The sequence below is a fragment of the Miniopterus natalensis genome, chromosome X, assembly GCF_054644295.1.
Source record: "Miniopterus natalensis isolate mMinNat1 chromosome X, mMinNat1.hap1, whole genome shotgun sequence".
Classification (NCBI taxonomy): Eukaryota; Metazoa; Chordata; class Mammalia; order Chiroptera; family Miniopteridae; genus Miniopterus; species Miniopterus natalensis.
Window position 1 is genome coordinate 72,908,527 of NC_142103.1, and position 13,261 is coordinate 72,921,787.

At 40.0% G+C, this 13,261-nt stretch overlaps 1 protein-coding gene across 1 annotated transcript; it reads left to right on the top strand.

Annotated features, from left to right (window-relative positions):
- The first annotated feature begins 9,447 nt into the window (after positions 1 to 9,447).
- GSPT2 (G1 to S phase transition 2) lies at positions 9,448 to 11,960 on the top strand. Its single transcript, XM_087813594.1, has 3 exons — positions 9,448 to 9,511; positions 9,618 to 11,471; positions 11,851 to 11,960. Exons 2-3 carry the CDS (start codon positions 9,626 to 9,628, stop codon positions 11,913 to 11,915), a joined length of 1,911 nt encoding a protein of 636 aa, XP_087669720.1. The 5' UTR covers positions 9,448 to 9,511; positions 9,618 to 9,625; the 3' UTR covers positions 11,916 to 11,960.
- The last annotated feature ends 1,301 nt before the right edge of the window (positions 11,961 to 13,261 follow it).

Genomic DNA, 13,261 nt, shown 5'->3' on the forward strand with positions numbered 1-13,261 from the left:
ATTTGCTCTCAAGTGTCTTTGGTTAAGGAAGATAGGGTCATGCAATTCACAAGCTGGCCGTAATTTGCCCAAACTGTTGGGCATTGTTTAATTTTCTTGTCTCTGTTTCTCCATTCCACTTGCCCTGGAATATTCCTAGCTTAGTACTATCTTGCCACATTATCTTATGAAAAAAAATCTAGATAAAAGAAAATAATTCTGCTCTGAAGGCATCAGGAAATTTCTTTTGTGTCCAGGACATCAGTGCAGAGGAGCCTGGAGAGTATGGAAGCTCAATGAGGGAATCCAACAACCTTGTGCTGCTTTTTCCCTCAGGGAATTTGCTGAATCTTAATCTGCCCTGAGGGGACATCATTCAGTAGGGAAAACACTCACTAAGAGGCAGAGAAGACATCAGCTGTTCAGAAAACTTATGGGGCTATGGAAACAATCCTTGGAGCCAGACTTATAAACCAGTCAATATCTGAGAAGTCAAGATTTTAGGAAGAAGAAAGGCAGAGAGAAGCAAGACCTACATTGAATGGTTTTCTTCCTCGAGGAGTTTGTCCATACCTAAGCTGCATAGGACATATTACTAGAAGGCTGAGCAAGTCTCAATAGATTTCTTAGCAGTCCCATGCTATAGGAGAGTATAAAACTGAGTTCAGAACTCCCCAAAAAGAGGACCCCAGTAAACACTTCAAGGTGACATCTGGGACCCCTGGAGAGCGCAACATGAAGGGAGGAAAAACCAGAGCCAATCCAAGCCTTAGAAAGCCTGAAGTATCCTGGGTAGAGCTCAGTCCCTGATGGATTAATATGACTGCAACTACACTAGCAGCTTGCCAGAAAGAGGGTGAAACTTCTGTGGAGGGAGAAACATCACAGAAGTTGTTTCTTCCTCCACAGAAGGGAGACATTTAATGCAACCACCAGACATATGAAAAAACAGATTAAGAAAAGAAGAAGAGGAAAGAGAAGACCCAGAAGACCCCAATATTAGAATGATCAGACATGGGCAATGCAATAATTAAGATTAATATGTTCATGAATATGGATGATAAAATTGAGATTTCATCAGAAAACTAGAATTTAAAAATCTATTGCATGGATACACTGGAAAATGGAAAACTGCAAAATGCAATTAGTGATATTAAGAATTCAGTATTTTTTTAAAAATATATGTCTTTATTGATTTCAAAGAGAGGAAGGGAGAGGGAGAGAGAGAGAGAAACATCAATGATGAGAGAGAGTCATTGATCAGCTGCCTCCTGCACGTCCCCTACTGGGGATTGAACCTGCAACCCTGGCATGTGCCTTGACCGGGAATCGAACCTAGATCTCCTGGATCATAGGTTGATGCTCAACCTCTGAGCCATGATGGCCAGGCAAGAATTCAACATTTGAGTGTAACAGCATATCAGAAACAGAAGAATAGAGGGGAAGAGAGAGGAAGGATCTGGGAAAGAAATGCAAGCAAAAGGCTATCATTGACAGGTGTGTAGGATTTGTCCGAGTCTTCAGAAATACAACTTCTGCACAGAAAGGGTAAGGACAGACTATGGCTTAAGTGCAGCTAATACCTATGGAACCCTTGCTGTGTACTGGACACTCTGCCTTGGGCTCTGCAATCTTCATCCAAAGACATACTCAGAGACCTCTTTCTAATGGCAGCATCTGGTCCTCAGGAGACACTTCAGCTTCTTGATCAAAAAGCCTTAATGAGTTTTTTTAAATGTTTTTATGGTGGTAAGACATATATGGCATGCAATTGGCTACTTTAACCATATTTAAGTGTACAATTCAGTGGCATTAGATTCACAGCATCATGCAACCATCACCATTATTTCCAAACCCTTTTCATTGCCCTGAACAGAAACTCTGTACCCATTGAACAATAACTCCCACCTTCCTTCTCCCACTTTCCCTGGTGTCCTCTAATGTACTCTCTGTCTGTATGAATTTGCCTATTCTAGACATTTCATATATTTAAGGTCATCCACTGTTTGTCCATTTGTGTCTGGGTCATTTCACTTAGCATAATGTTTTTAAGGTAGCATGTGTCCTAAAGAGTAAAAATAACAAGGTATCCATAACATTTGGGTTGGTAAGAAAAATTTAAAACCAACTTTTGACAACCCACTGTAGGCATGTGCATAACTCACTCTGTGCCTACGAGTCACATCTCTGATGTTTTAGAGGAATGCTGAGGCAAAGATCAAGTATGATTGCCCTCTCTCTGATAAGCTTGCCAAGAAACAGATGTGATGTGTCAATAAATGAGTGAAATGGTCTAACTTCTGTGAAACAGAAGAGAATTAAAAGGGTTTTCATCACAGACAATTTATTTTCTACTCAAGATTAAATTAAGTGAGATATGAAATTATCTACAATGATTCCTCAGACTTCTTTTTTTTTAAAAAAAAAAATATATCTTTATTGATTTCAGAGAGAGGAAAAGATAGTAGAGAAGTGAGTCACAAAATTCTGGTATTGGGTAAAGCATTGTAGGGGACTAATGTTGAAATAATAAAGAACAGCTATTTGTCTCCATGAATGGCAGAGAGAGAGAGAGAAACATCAATTTCTCCCATTTTAAGTGTCTTCTTTCTGATATACACCAGGAGGATTGACAGAAATAGCAACCAGCCACTCCGCTACTCCTCCTTAATCATTTGGGTATTTGAAGGGTTTGCTTCATTTATTGCAAGACAGATTTTATAACTAATAGGCAAGCATGATACAGATAATGGGCAAACTATCATACAGATAAACTATCATAATAGGCAAACTATCATACAGATAAAATTAATAAAGAAAGGACATTCCACTGTGTGTTCTACCTCCTTGCTCTTACTTATCTACAGTATCTACAGTGAACAGAAATGTTTTCGCCTTGCAGTGCCTTGATTTCCTAGGGAGAGTTTAGTAAGTGTACAATAGGTTGGCAGAAGAAAAAGGAAATGGAACATGTCAACAGCTGAGTCTGTAGAATTATGTCTTAATTGATGATCACATGCCATTTGAAAAAATTGGTTAAAGTTTAGTGGTATATTTTTTAAACATCCAAAGACTAGATTCTGAGTTGTTTTAATAATGGGACTCTCCCTCTCTTCCAGTGTTTTTCAGTACAGACTCACAATTATTTGCTAGTCTATAAAGAGTGTCTTGCCTCATGCATCTACTTAACTAGAAGATAGGGTTCAACTGAAAGGATCCAGATCAGAAGAGTCCCAAGTCTTAAAGGATGGAAATTAAGGATAGTAGAGAAATGAGTCACAAAATTCTGGTATTGGGTAAAGCATTGTAGGGGACTAATGTTGAAATAATAAAGAACAGCTATTTGTCTCCATGAATGGCAACCTGTTATTGGCATGGAGTGGAGCGATGGGGCATAAGAATGGTCTTCTAGGAACTTTCTTTGATATTCTGGCAAGACCTGAATTTGGCTCCGTAGGTGCTTATTGAACCAAATGCTCACCAAACTCACTCTTTGTGACTAGATCAGAACAATTAGCAACATGACAAGCATGGCAACCATCTCTGAGTATGGTAAGATTGACAAGCTTCACTTCCTTAGGAGTGTGAAGCCCGGCATTCCTGTGCCAGTGCATGGCTGAATTCATGTGATCCTATTTAGCATGTTTCATCTTTAAGGTCTGTCATAACAAAATACCACAGACTGGGTAGCTTAAAGAACAGAAATTTATTTCTCACAGTTCTGGAGGCTGGAAGTCCAAAATCAAGGTGCCTGCAGGGTTGATTTCCCCTGAGGCCTCTCTCTTTGTTTTGCACATGGACACCCTCTTGCTGCCTCTTCCCATGTCCATCCCTCTGTAATCACTCACCATGGTTTCTTTCTGTGTGTCCTAATTTCCTCTTATAAGACACCAGTCAGACTGATGTAGGACTTACCCCAACAGCCTCATTTTAACTTAATTACCTCTTTAAAGGCCGTATCTCAAATACAGTCATAATCTGAGATACTGGGGGTTAGGGCTTAATATACGAATTTTGAGGGAATAAAATTTAGCTCATACAGGCAGGATCAGTTTTGAGCCATTCTGTCAGCCCCATTTCTGCCAACATCTCCTATCATCAGAGAAGGGGCCAGAATCAAAATGTGCCCTTCTTGACATGGAATATGCCCAGCACTGTGTTTAGCAAATAGTGGACCTCTTTCCCATCCAGTTTACGTTTTCCATGATAAATTCAGCAAGCCATAGACAGGGCTACCTATGATCCATAACAGAAGTAAAATAATGCAGAATGGAACCACTAACCCAAACCCTGAACAAGCCACCTTGTTTCTCCTCTCTGGTCACTCATGCATGATTTGGAGATGATGTTGGTTACCTTGTTTATAAGATTGATGTGAAAACTGAACTAGGTAGCAGGTACGAAAGTGCCTGGAAACAGTATATAGTGCAATCTTTGTAAGTTTAATCCCTTTAGTTCATATTCAGTCATTACCTTTGACTGTTTTTGTGGGTTTTTTTTTACCCTGGAGCCCTGCTTCTTATCCTCACTAGATTTGTTGATTGCTGATCCAAAAGCTTTTCATACTGATGTCCTATGGTTAAGAAAAACTGGTTTTGTTTAAAGAAGTCATATGTCCATCCCAGGGTGTGACTCAGGATTTCCCCAATCCAGTCCATGGCTATCTCTTTCTCCTTTGTCAGATGATGGTTTTGCAGCCTCCTTTACATCTAATGGTGGCCACGAGACTCAGTTCTGTCCAATGAGGTGAATGGGGAATGTATGGAGGTCTTCTGTGGAAGATTCTGCTTCTTGATAAAAGGGCATACAATGAAATATTATTCACCCACGAGAAAGAAAGAAATCCTGCCATTTGTGACAGGGAGTTAGATATTTAGATGTCTTTCATGTAAATTGAGATTTAGATCTAGATATAATTTAGATATGGTTCAATCTTCATATTTTGGCAAGAATGTCTCAGAGATAGTGTCGCATTAGTCCCTCAGGAAACACATACTGTATAGATGTCCTTCTTTTTGTAATGGGAACAGATATTGGTGCTCTTTGCTTAGAGCACTTGGGTCATTTGAAGCTAAAATGGAGATGTTTTAATTCTATCTATCCTTCATTTATTGATGGAATTATTTTCTGATGAGAAATTTCTCTCATTGACTATTTGGTAACCAATGTTACAGTTCATATGCCAAACACAAGATAATTGTTTCATTATTTACCTTCTGCTTACCTAATTTCAAAATAATGAATTTCCTAGCATGTAATAATGGTGACCATGAGGTCTTTGTTCCTTTCCACTGTGGATCACTATGGACTCAATATAAAGCATCCAACACAGTGTTCTTAAGCCTGTGTTCACTAGCCCCTTGGTATTTTCCTGTTATTCTCCTTTCAACCATCTGACATTACTATTCCTTAAATCAGGATGAAACAAAACTCTGCTTGTGCTCCAGGCTGCCCAGTGATGGTAGAAGTATGTTGGAGTAAGAGGGAAATCTCAAAACCTGGACTATTAAATTTCTAGTCTAACCTTCTTTTGTTTAACTGGAATTCTTAATAAAATAATTTTACTACTCCTAAGACAGCCACCTCTCCCACACCCCAAAAGTCTAGTCTAAATCTTCCCCCATTCCTTATTTTTTTTAAATTGCAACCTTCCCTCACAATCTCCACAGGGTCTTTTCCTACTTCGGGAAGAAAACATAAGTCCTCATAAAAGAAATTCACTGGTCCGGACTGTGTAGTTCAGCCGTTGAGCATTGACCTATGACTCAAGATCGAGGTTCGATTCCTGGTCAGGGCACATGCCTGGGTTGTGGGCTCAATCTCCAGTAAGAAGTGTGCAAGAAGCAGCCGATCAATGACTCTCTTTCATCATTGATGTTTCTATCCCTCTCCCTCTCTTTTCCTCTCTCTGAAATCAATAAAAATATTTTTTTTTAAAAGAAATTCACTGAATTATCCTTTCTTTCTTAAATTCACCCATATTTCCATTCCCTCCAGATAATCGAATACTTTACCTTCTTCTCCGATTTGTGATTTTAACCCACCAAATCTCCATATTCTTTTCTTCCTATGTAATAGATTCTATAAGCCAGTATGGATTAGAATCATACTCTCTGTGTTTGAACACCAAGTCTACTACTTACTAGCTATGTGACCTTAGATAATTCACTCAGCCTTACTAAACATCCATTTCTTATCTGTAAAACAGAGTGATAAGATTATTTCCTTCACAGAATGGAATGGAAAATAAAATGAGAGAATTCACAAAAGATAATTAAAATATAACTTGAGCCTAGGAAACACTCAACAAAAGTGGACTATTATCAAATAGATGTAGTTCAACTATGACATACTGATAGAGAATATGGAGAATTTATTTTAAAAAATATGTTTTCTCTATTCATATTGGTGGTGGTCATACTGAGACTACTATATGTGTAGGTGAGATAAATCAAATGAATAATTGTTCTATCTTCTAATGTCATCATGCCCTGTTATCATTGAGAACTAGTATTCCTGGTTTGGCAGAAATGTGTACAATTGGTCTGGTACATTTTGTTGTACCAGATAATAAACCATGGAAGACTACTAGTATAGTCTCAAAACCATTTAGAACCCAACTTGAAGAGGCTTCCACTGGCCAATGATGGACTATCTTAACATCAATACGTATAGTAAGGGAAATTGTTTAAAACACACCAAATATATGTAAATCCAATAATCCATAATTACTCTTTTGAAATATCCTTATTTTTCATCTGTGAAGGATTGTAGGCAACCTAATCATTATTTTTGAAAATTCTCAAATAAAGAGAAATAATTAAGCATTTTCTTTACAATTGGAACCTCAAAGTAACAAAATTGTTGATGAAGGGAAATTGTTTTAAAGCAGTATTCCAGCTAATAAAGAAAGGAAGAATGACAGAAGTACAATATCACATTTCACAACCTCTAATGATATGTTATTACATAATTATCGTTAATTGCTGCTAACTGTAAAAGGAGTCACAACTAGACCTTATGTGCCTCTTTATGGAAGTATTCAAAAACTTCCTTGAAGTATTCTTGCTAAAAATTGCACATTTATCTATTCAAGCTCATAGATACAATTATTGATTCACAGGAAATACAAAGCAAAAAGGAATATTCAAATCTATACCATAGGGATACAAGCAGCAAAGTCAAGAGTGTAAAAATTCTACAAGTCACACAACCCACTTTCTTCAATGAATAAAAGACATGAAAAAAGTGAACCTGTAGATTATGAGAGTTAAAAGAAGTATCAAAAAAGCTAGGTAAAATTGAACTATAGTGTTTGAGCATACTTTTGTGTGCTAAAACTATACACAAAATCATGGAGGTGATTACCATAAATGTCAGGATAGTGGTTAACAATTAAGGGTGGAAGGAGTGGGTTGTCATTCAGTGGGGTACAGGGAGGCCTTCTGAGTTGGCTGGCAACTTTCTAATTATTGATGTGGGTGGTGGTTACAAGCATGTTTCCCTTCTAAGTCAATAAGCTATACTTTTGTTTTATGTGATTTTCTATATTTGTGCTATATTTTACAATAAAAATTTTAAGGAGAAAAATTATTAAATACTGGCCAGATAAACTGGAGACAATCACTCCATTACATAAACCAAGAGCTTTGTCCAAGGTTAGTCTCTGTGGACACAGCCTGGGCAGTGTATCTCTCTCTTGTGTGGACCTGCCTTCCCCTGAGCCTCAAGAATGATGGCTTATGAAAACATCCATTCACTATTTCTCATTTTTCCTTTAAGGTACTAAAAGTGAACCATCCTCTGTTCTTTAACTTAGCATATTACTAAGTAGTAGTCATGCTAATATTCTCATGATCAATGCAATTGACACAGATAAAAGAGACATCCCAGGTCTTTCCTGCTTCCTTGCTATTACTAACCTTATGTGAACATGACTGCCTAAACCTTGACAAGTTCTCCCAGAGACATTTTATTAAGTCTATCTTAAGTTCACAGCATGCCCAAGAAAGGCTCCAGCACATTTGTGGGTATTGTCCAAGGGTTTCCACACATTCAACCTCTCGTTTTCCCACATTCAGTGTGAATAGATACACACATTCTCTTTATGTGACAGCAAATAATTAAGCCATTACCTGAGGCAAAAAGAATGAAGGGGGTTGGTTGATAACTAATAGCTTGAGGACAGCACAGAGCTAGTAAAAGGGTGGTAGCTCCAGAATGAAACCATCAAGGATCCCAGTATGTTAGACACAGGATTTTTGTGCACCATTAAAATCTGGAGAACACAATTCTTAAGTTATAAATCAGTTACTAGTTTTTTTAATATTTTGACTTGCTGTTGGATTTATTTAATATCCAACTCTGTGGCTTCATCTTATACTAGCACATTGTATTTTCCCAGTACCTTTTTTCTATTTCAGTCTGACCTAAATTAATTTACAAAGTAGGTCTTCTAGGCTTTGGCTCAAGTGTTACAATCTCTTTCTGAGTGAGATTCTATTGGCTAGGGTCTTATGGATTTTGTCGATTTCGGACGTCTCAGTTGGTTTAATTAGGCTGATACCCACAGCCCCATGATGTTGTCACTAATTGATGACACTGATGCTTTCTTAAAGCAAACCCATTACCAGCAATGAGTAGGGTTCCAGGCCCCCAGAATGAGGCAGGAAAGTGTGTGCACCTAGGGTGTACTGTGGGGAGGTGCTGGTGATTGGGGCAGGTACACCCAGATTCTGCTTTTTCATAAGAATAAAGCAATCTGAGTCTAGTGCTTGAGTATGTGATGCACCACACAGTATATATAGCAGGGCAGTCATTGTCCAGGCACCTGCACATGCTGTAGGTTGGGCAGCTCCACTGGGAAAAGGTTCTTCCATGCAGACAGGCAGACTGTTAAACATGAAAAGACGTTGTAAGCCCGCCCTTACACCATTGAAGCCATCAGATAAACTTACAGGCTTATGGGAGCCAAATGAAAAAGGCAAAACAAAAAATCTTCTGGGTTTCAAATGAATGAATGATTTAAAGCTGCATTTCCTAGATTCAGCTACACCTTCATGTATTTTATGAGCGCTTCCCTAGTCACTAATTTCTTCCTTTGGTTGTTAGGTTTCTAGGTAGTTAACCCACATATTGCCTCCGTTTGTTCAATAGGAATTTTTATTTTTACTTGAATCTTTGAGTAGAATTTTAAATCAAATGTGCCTGTCTAGGTTTAACCATTAAATCGTGGTCAAATTGCTCTCCCAGATGGTGTGAACAAACTAACTACAAATTTTCATTCTAAAAATTATACTTTTGGACTTGGCCCATGACAGAACTAAGGAGGCCAGGCGTACGGATTGCAGCGAGGGGTCAATCCGTGCCCGGCGCTGGGTCGGCGGTGGCGGTGGAGGAGTCGGAAGTGGTTGGGGTTTGGGGGAGGAGATCCGCTCACACAGGAGGAGAGGCTTGAGCCGCCATATCTGCTGCCGCCGCCGCAGCTGCGAATGCAGCGTCGGTACTTCGCTGCCCCCGCGCTGCCGCTAAGGTGCGTGTCGCTACCCGTTGGCCCTGCGCTCTCTCTGCCTTCCCCCTGTCTGCGTAGCCCGCTCTTTCTGTCCTGCTGACTCCGCTCCCTCCCCGCCACTCATCAGGTCCTCAGATGATGGATACGGGTAGCAGCAGCAGCAGCAGCAGCGACTCGGCGCCCGACTGCTGGGACCAGGTGGACATGGAAGCCGTAGGTTCAGCCCCTAGCAGGGACCCAGCCCCTGCGGCGGCGGTGGCCGAGGCCCAGCGTGAGCTCCTCAGCTCGGCCTTCAGCCGTCAGCTCAACGTCAACGCCAAACCCTTCGTGCCTAACGTCCACGCCGCTGAGTTCGTGCCGTCCTTCCTGCGGGGCCCGGCCCAGGCGCAGACCCCACCGGCAGACGCCACCAGCATCGAGGAAACCTGCACCGGCTCGGGCAACCCTCAAGGTAAAAGGCTGGGACTGGGTGCACCTGTGGAACATTCCAAAGAGGAACAGATAGTGGTGTGTGAAGGTTCCAATTCAGCCGTTACCATGGAACTTTCAGAACCTGTTGTAGAAAATGGAGAGGTGGACATGGTACTAGAGGAGTCATGGGAGCACAATAAAGAAGTAAGTGAAGCCGAGCCAGGGGGTTGTTCATTGGGAGATTCCGGGCCCCCAGAAGAAAGTGGTCAGGAAATGATGGAGAAAGAGGAAATGAGAAAATCTAAATTTGCAGTCCTACCCTCAGGTGCTTCTAAAAAAGAACATGTAAATGTTGTATTCATTGGGCATGTAGATGCTGGCAAGTCAACCATTGGAGGACAGATAATGTTTTTGACAGGAATGGTTGACAAAAGAACACTTGAGAAATATGAAAGAGAAGCTAAAGAAAAAAACAGAGAAACTTGGTATTTGTCCTGGGCCTTAGATACAAATCAAGAAGAACGAGACAAGGGTAAAACAGTAGAAGTGGGTCGTGCCTATTTTGAAACAGAAAAGAAACATTTTACAATTCTAGATGCCCCTGGCCACAAGAGTTTTGTCCCAAATATGATTGGTGGTGCTTCTCAAGCTGATTTGGCTGTATTGGTCATTTCTGCCAGGAAAGGAGAGTTTGAAACTGGCTTTGAAAAAGGTGGACAGACAAGAGAACATGCTATGTTGGCAAAAACAGCAGGTGTAAAACATTTAATAGTGCTTATTAATAAGATGGATGATCCCACAGTAAATTGGAGCAGCGAGAGATATGAAGAATGCAAAGAAAAACTGGTTCCCTTTTTGAAAAAAGTCGGCTTCAGCCCCAAAAAGGACATTCACTTTATGCCCTGCTCAGGGCTAACTGGGGCAAATATTAAAGAGCAATCAGATTTCTGCCCCTGGTACACTGGATTACCATTTATTCCATATTTGGATAACATGCCAAACTTCAACAGATCAATTGATGGACCTATTAGACTGCCAATTGTGGATAAGTACAAGGATATGGGCACTGTGGTCCTGGGAAAGCTGGAATCAGGATCCATTTTTAAAGGCCAGCAGCTTGTGATGATGCCAAACAAGCACAATGTGGAAGTTCTTGGAATACTTTCTGATGATGCTGAAACTGATTATGTAGCCCCGGGTGAAAACCTTAAAATCAGACTGAAGGGAATTGAAGAAGAAGAGATTCTTCCAGGATTCATACTTTGTGACCCTAATAATCTTTGCCATTCTGGACGCACATTTGATGTTCAGATAGTGATTATTGAGCACAAGTCCATCATCTGCCCAGGTTATAATGCGGTGCTGCACATTCATACTTGTATTGAGGAAGTTGAGATAACAGCCTTAATCTCCTTGGTAGATAAAAAATCTGGAGAAAAAAGTAAGACTCGGCCCCGCTTCGTGAAACAAGACCAAGTGTGCATTGCCCGTTTAAGGACAGCAGGAACTATATGCCTTGAGACATTCAAAGATTTTCCTCAGATGGGTCGCTTTACTTTAAGAGATGAGGGTAAGACCATTGCAATTGGAAAAGTTCTGAAACTAGTCCCAGAGAAGGACTGAGCAGTTTTCTTGCTATCCCTGCACACTGCATAATACTGTGAGAATTGACTACAAAAGTTCACCACCTTCTCTTATTTACTGGCCATTGACAGACTTTACTCCATATTTTGCAAAGAAAAATTTCACAGCAAAAATTCGTGTTTTGTCAGCTTTCTCATGTTGAGATCTCAGTTATGTTTCACTGATGAACTTACCCACAAGTTTCCTCTTCCTATATCATTTTGCTTCCTTGGACAGAATCAGTAATAGCTTTGTAAGTGATGTGGATGTAATTGTGTATAACAATGAAAAATTAATATATTTTTTAATTTTTCATTTTTCCTTAGGATATTTAGACAACCCTTGTTCACGCAGACCAGTCAGAGTATGTCAGTGTGTGTGTATATGTTAAAAAGACAAGTAACATGTGAATAAAATACTCCATTTGAAACTCTTATTGGTATTTGAAATGCTTTTGAATACTTTTTAAATTTGTATATAATACCTTGCAATTAGCTTTTTTTACTTTCTGAAGTAACTGACTATATTTTATTGAGCTTTTTAAAACTGTCCTCCACTCACTATTTTAGATCAGGCATTTATAAACAATGCACAGGTTTGTATAAATGGGAAAATTTTAATTTTGAAAAAAATTTATTTTAGGGGTCTTCCCAGTGAATTTTGTTTTCTGTGTCCAAGTCCAGTCAAGAAAGGAGCTCTTCTGCTTCTCCACTCGTGATTTGAAAAAGAAAGGCTCAGGCCATCTCTCAGCTTCCCTAATGTTGAGCATGGCCAAATTACAAATTTACCTTGGGATTCAGACCATATGTCAACTAGACGCTTACCTGCACTCCATCATCTTAACACACCCCTTGGTTTTGTTCCCCATGTCACTTGGGATGTGGGACACAACACAATAAAGGAACATGACTACCAAGAAAATTAATGCTTTCAATAGGGCTACAAGTAACTTACTGAAAAGTAAGGGTTAGTGAGGGTCCTGGGCTGGGACAATGAGGATACCATTCCACCCTTCTTCAGTGCTTGGGATTAGTAGCAAAGGTGGAAGGCCATTTTTATAATCAGATCATGTCTTACTTTTGGAGTCAGAGATACTGGACTTATCTCTGAACAGCAGATAAAACACCAACTGTTGATCCTGAGGTGGCTACTTTTATTGCCAGGAGAGTGGCCTTATAACCTTCTTAACTATCAACAGCTGCAAGAACTTTCTGTCTTGGTAAGTGGGTAGTGGTCCAATGAAAACACCTGCCCAGTGATGGGCAGAGCCAATTTCTCACACTCATAGGCTGGTTGAATAGGGATGGAGACTCACCAGAACACCCTGGGCCCATGCTTAGGCAAAGGTAGTTTCCCTTTCTCCATAGTCCTTTTGTGTACCCATGCAACTCCAGGATGTCTAACTTGTCAGAGACAGCCTCTGGTCTTGTCAAAGCATCAGTAGCATGGTTCTGTGACTCATCCAACATAGATATGCAGGGCACCCACATGGGAAATGAGGATTTTTATTTGGTTGTATGTTAGCTACCCTAGTCCACAGGGATGTGCCTTATTTTCTTGGATCCAGTCCTTTAATAAGTAGAATGTCAATGGTGAGAGTTTCATCTTTGTTTTAGAGTTCCGTCTCTTGCCTCTGTGCTCTGAACTTGGTACACAATACAAGCCAATCCAGTGTTTGCTAAAAGTTTTGCCTGACAACCACTTTTTAAAAAATGCATTTCTGATGCTGCATCAATC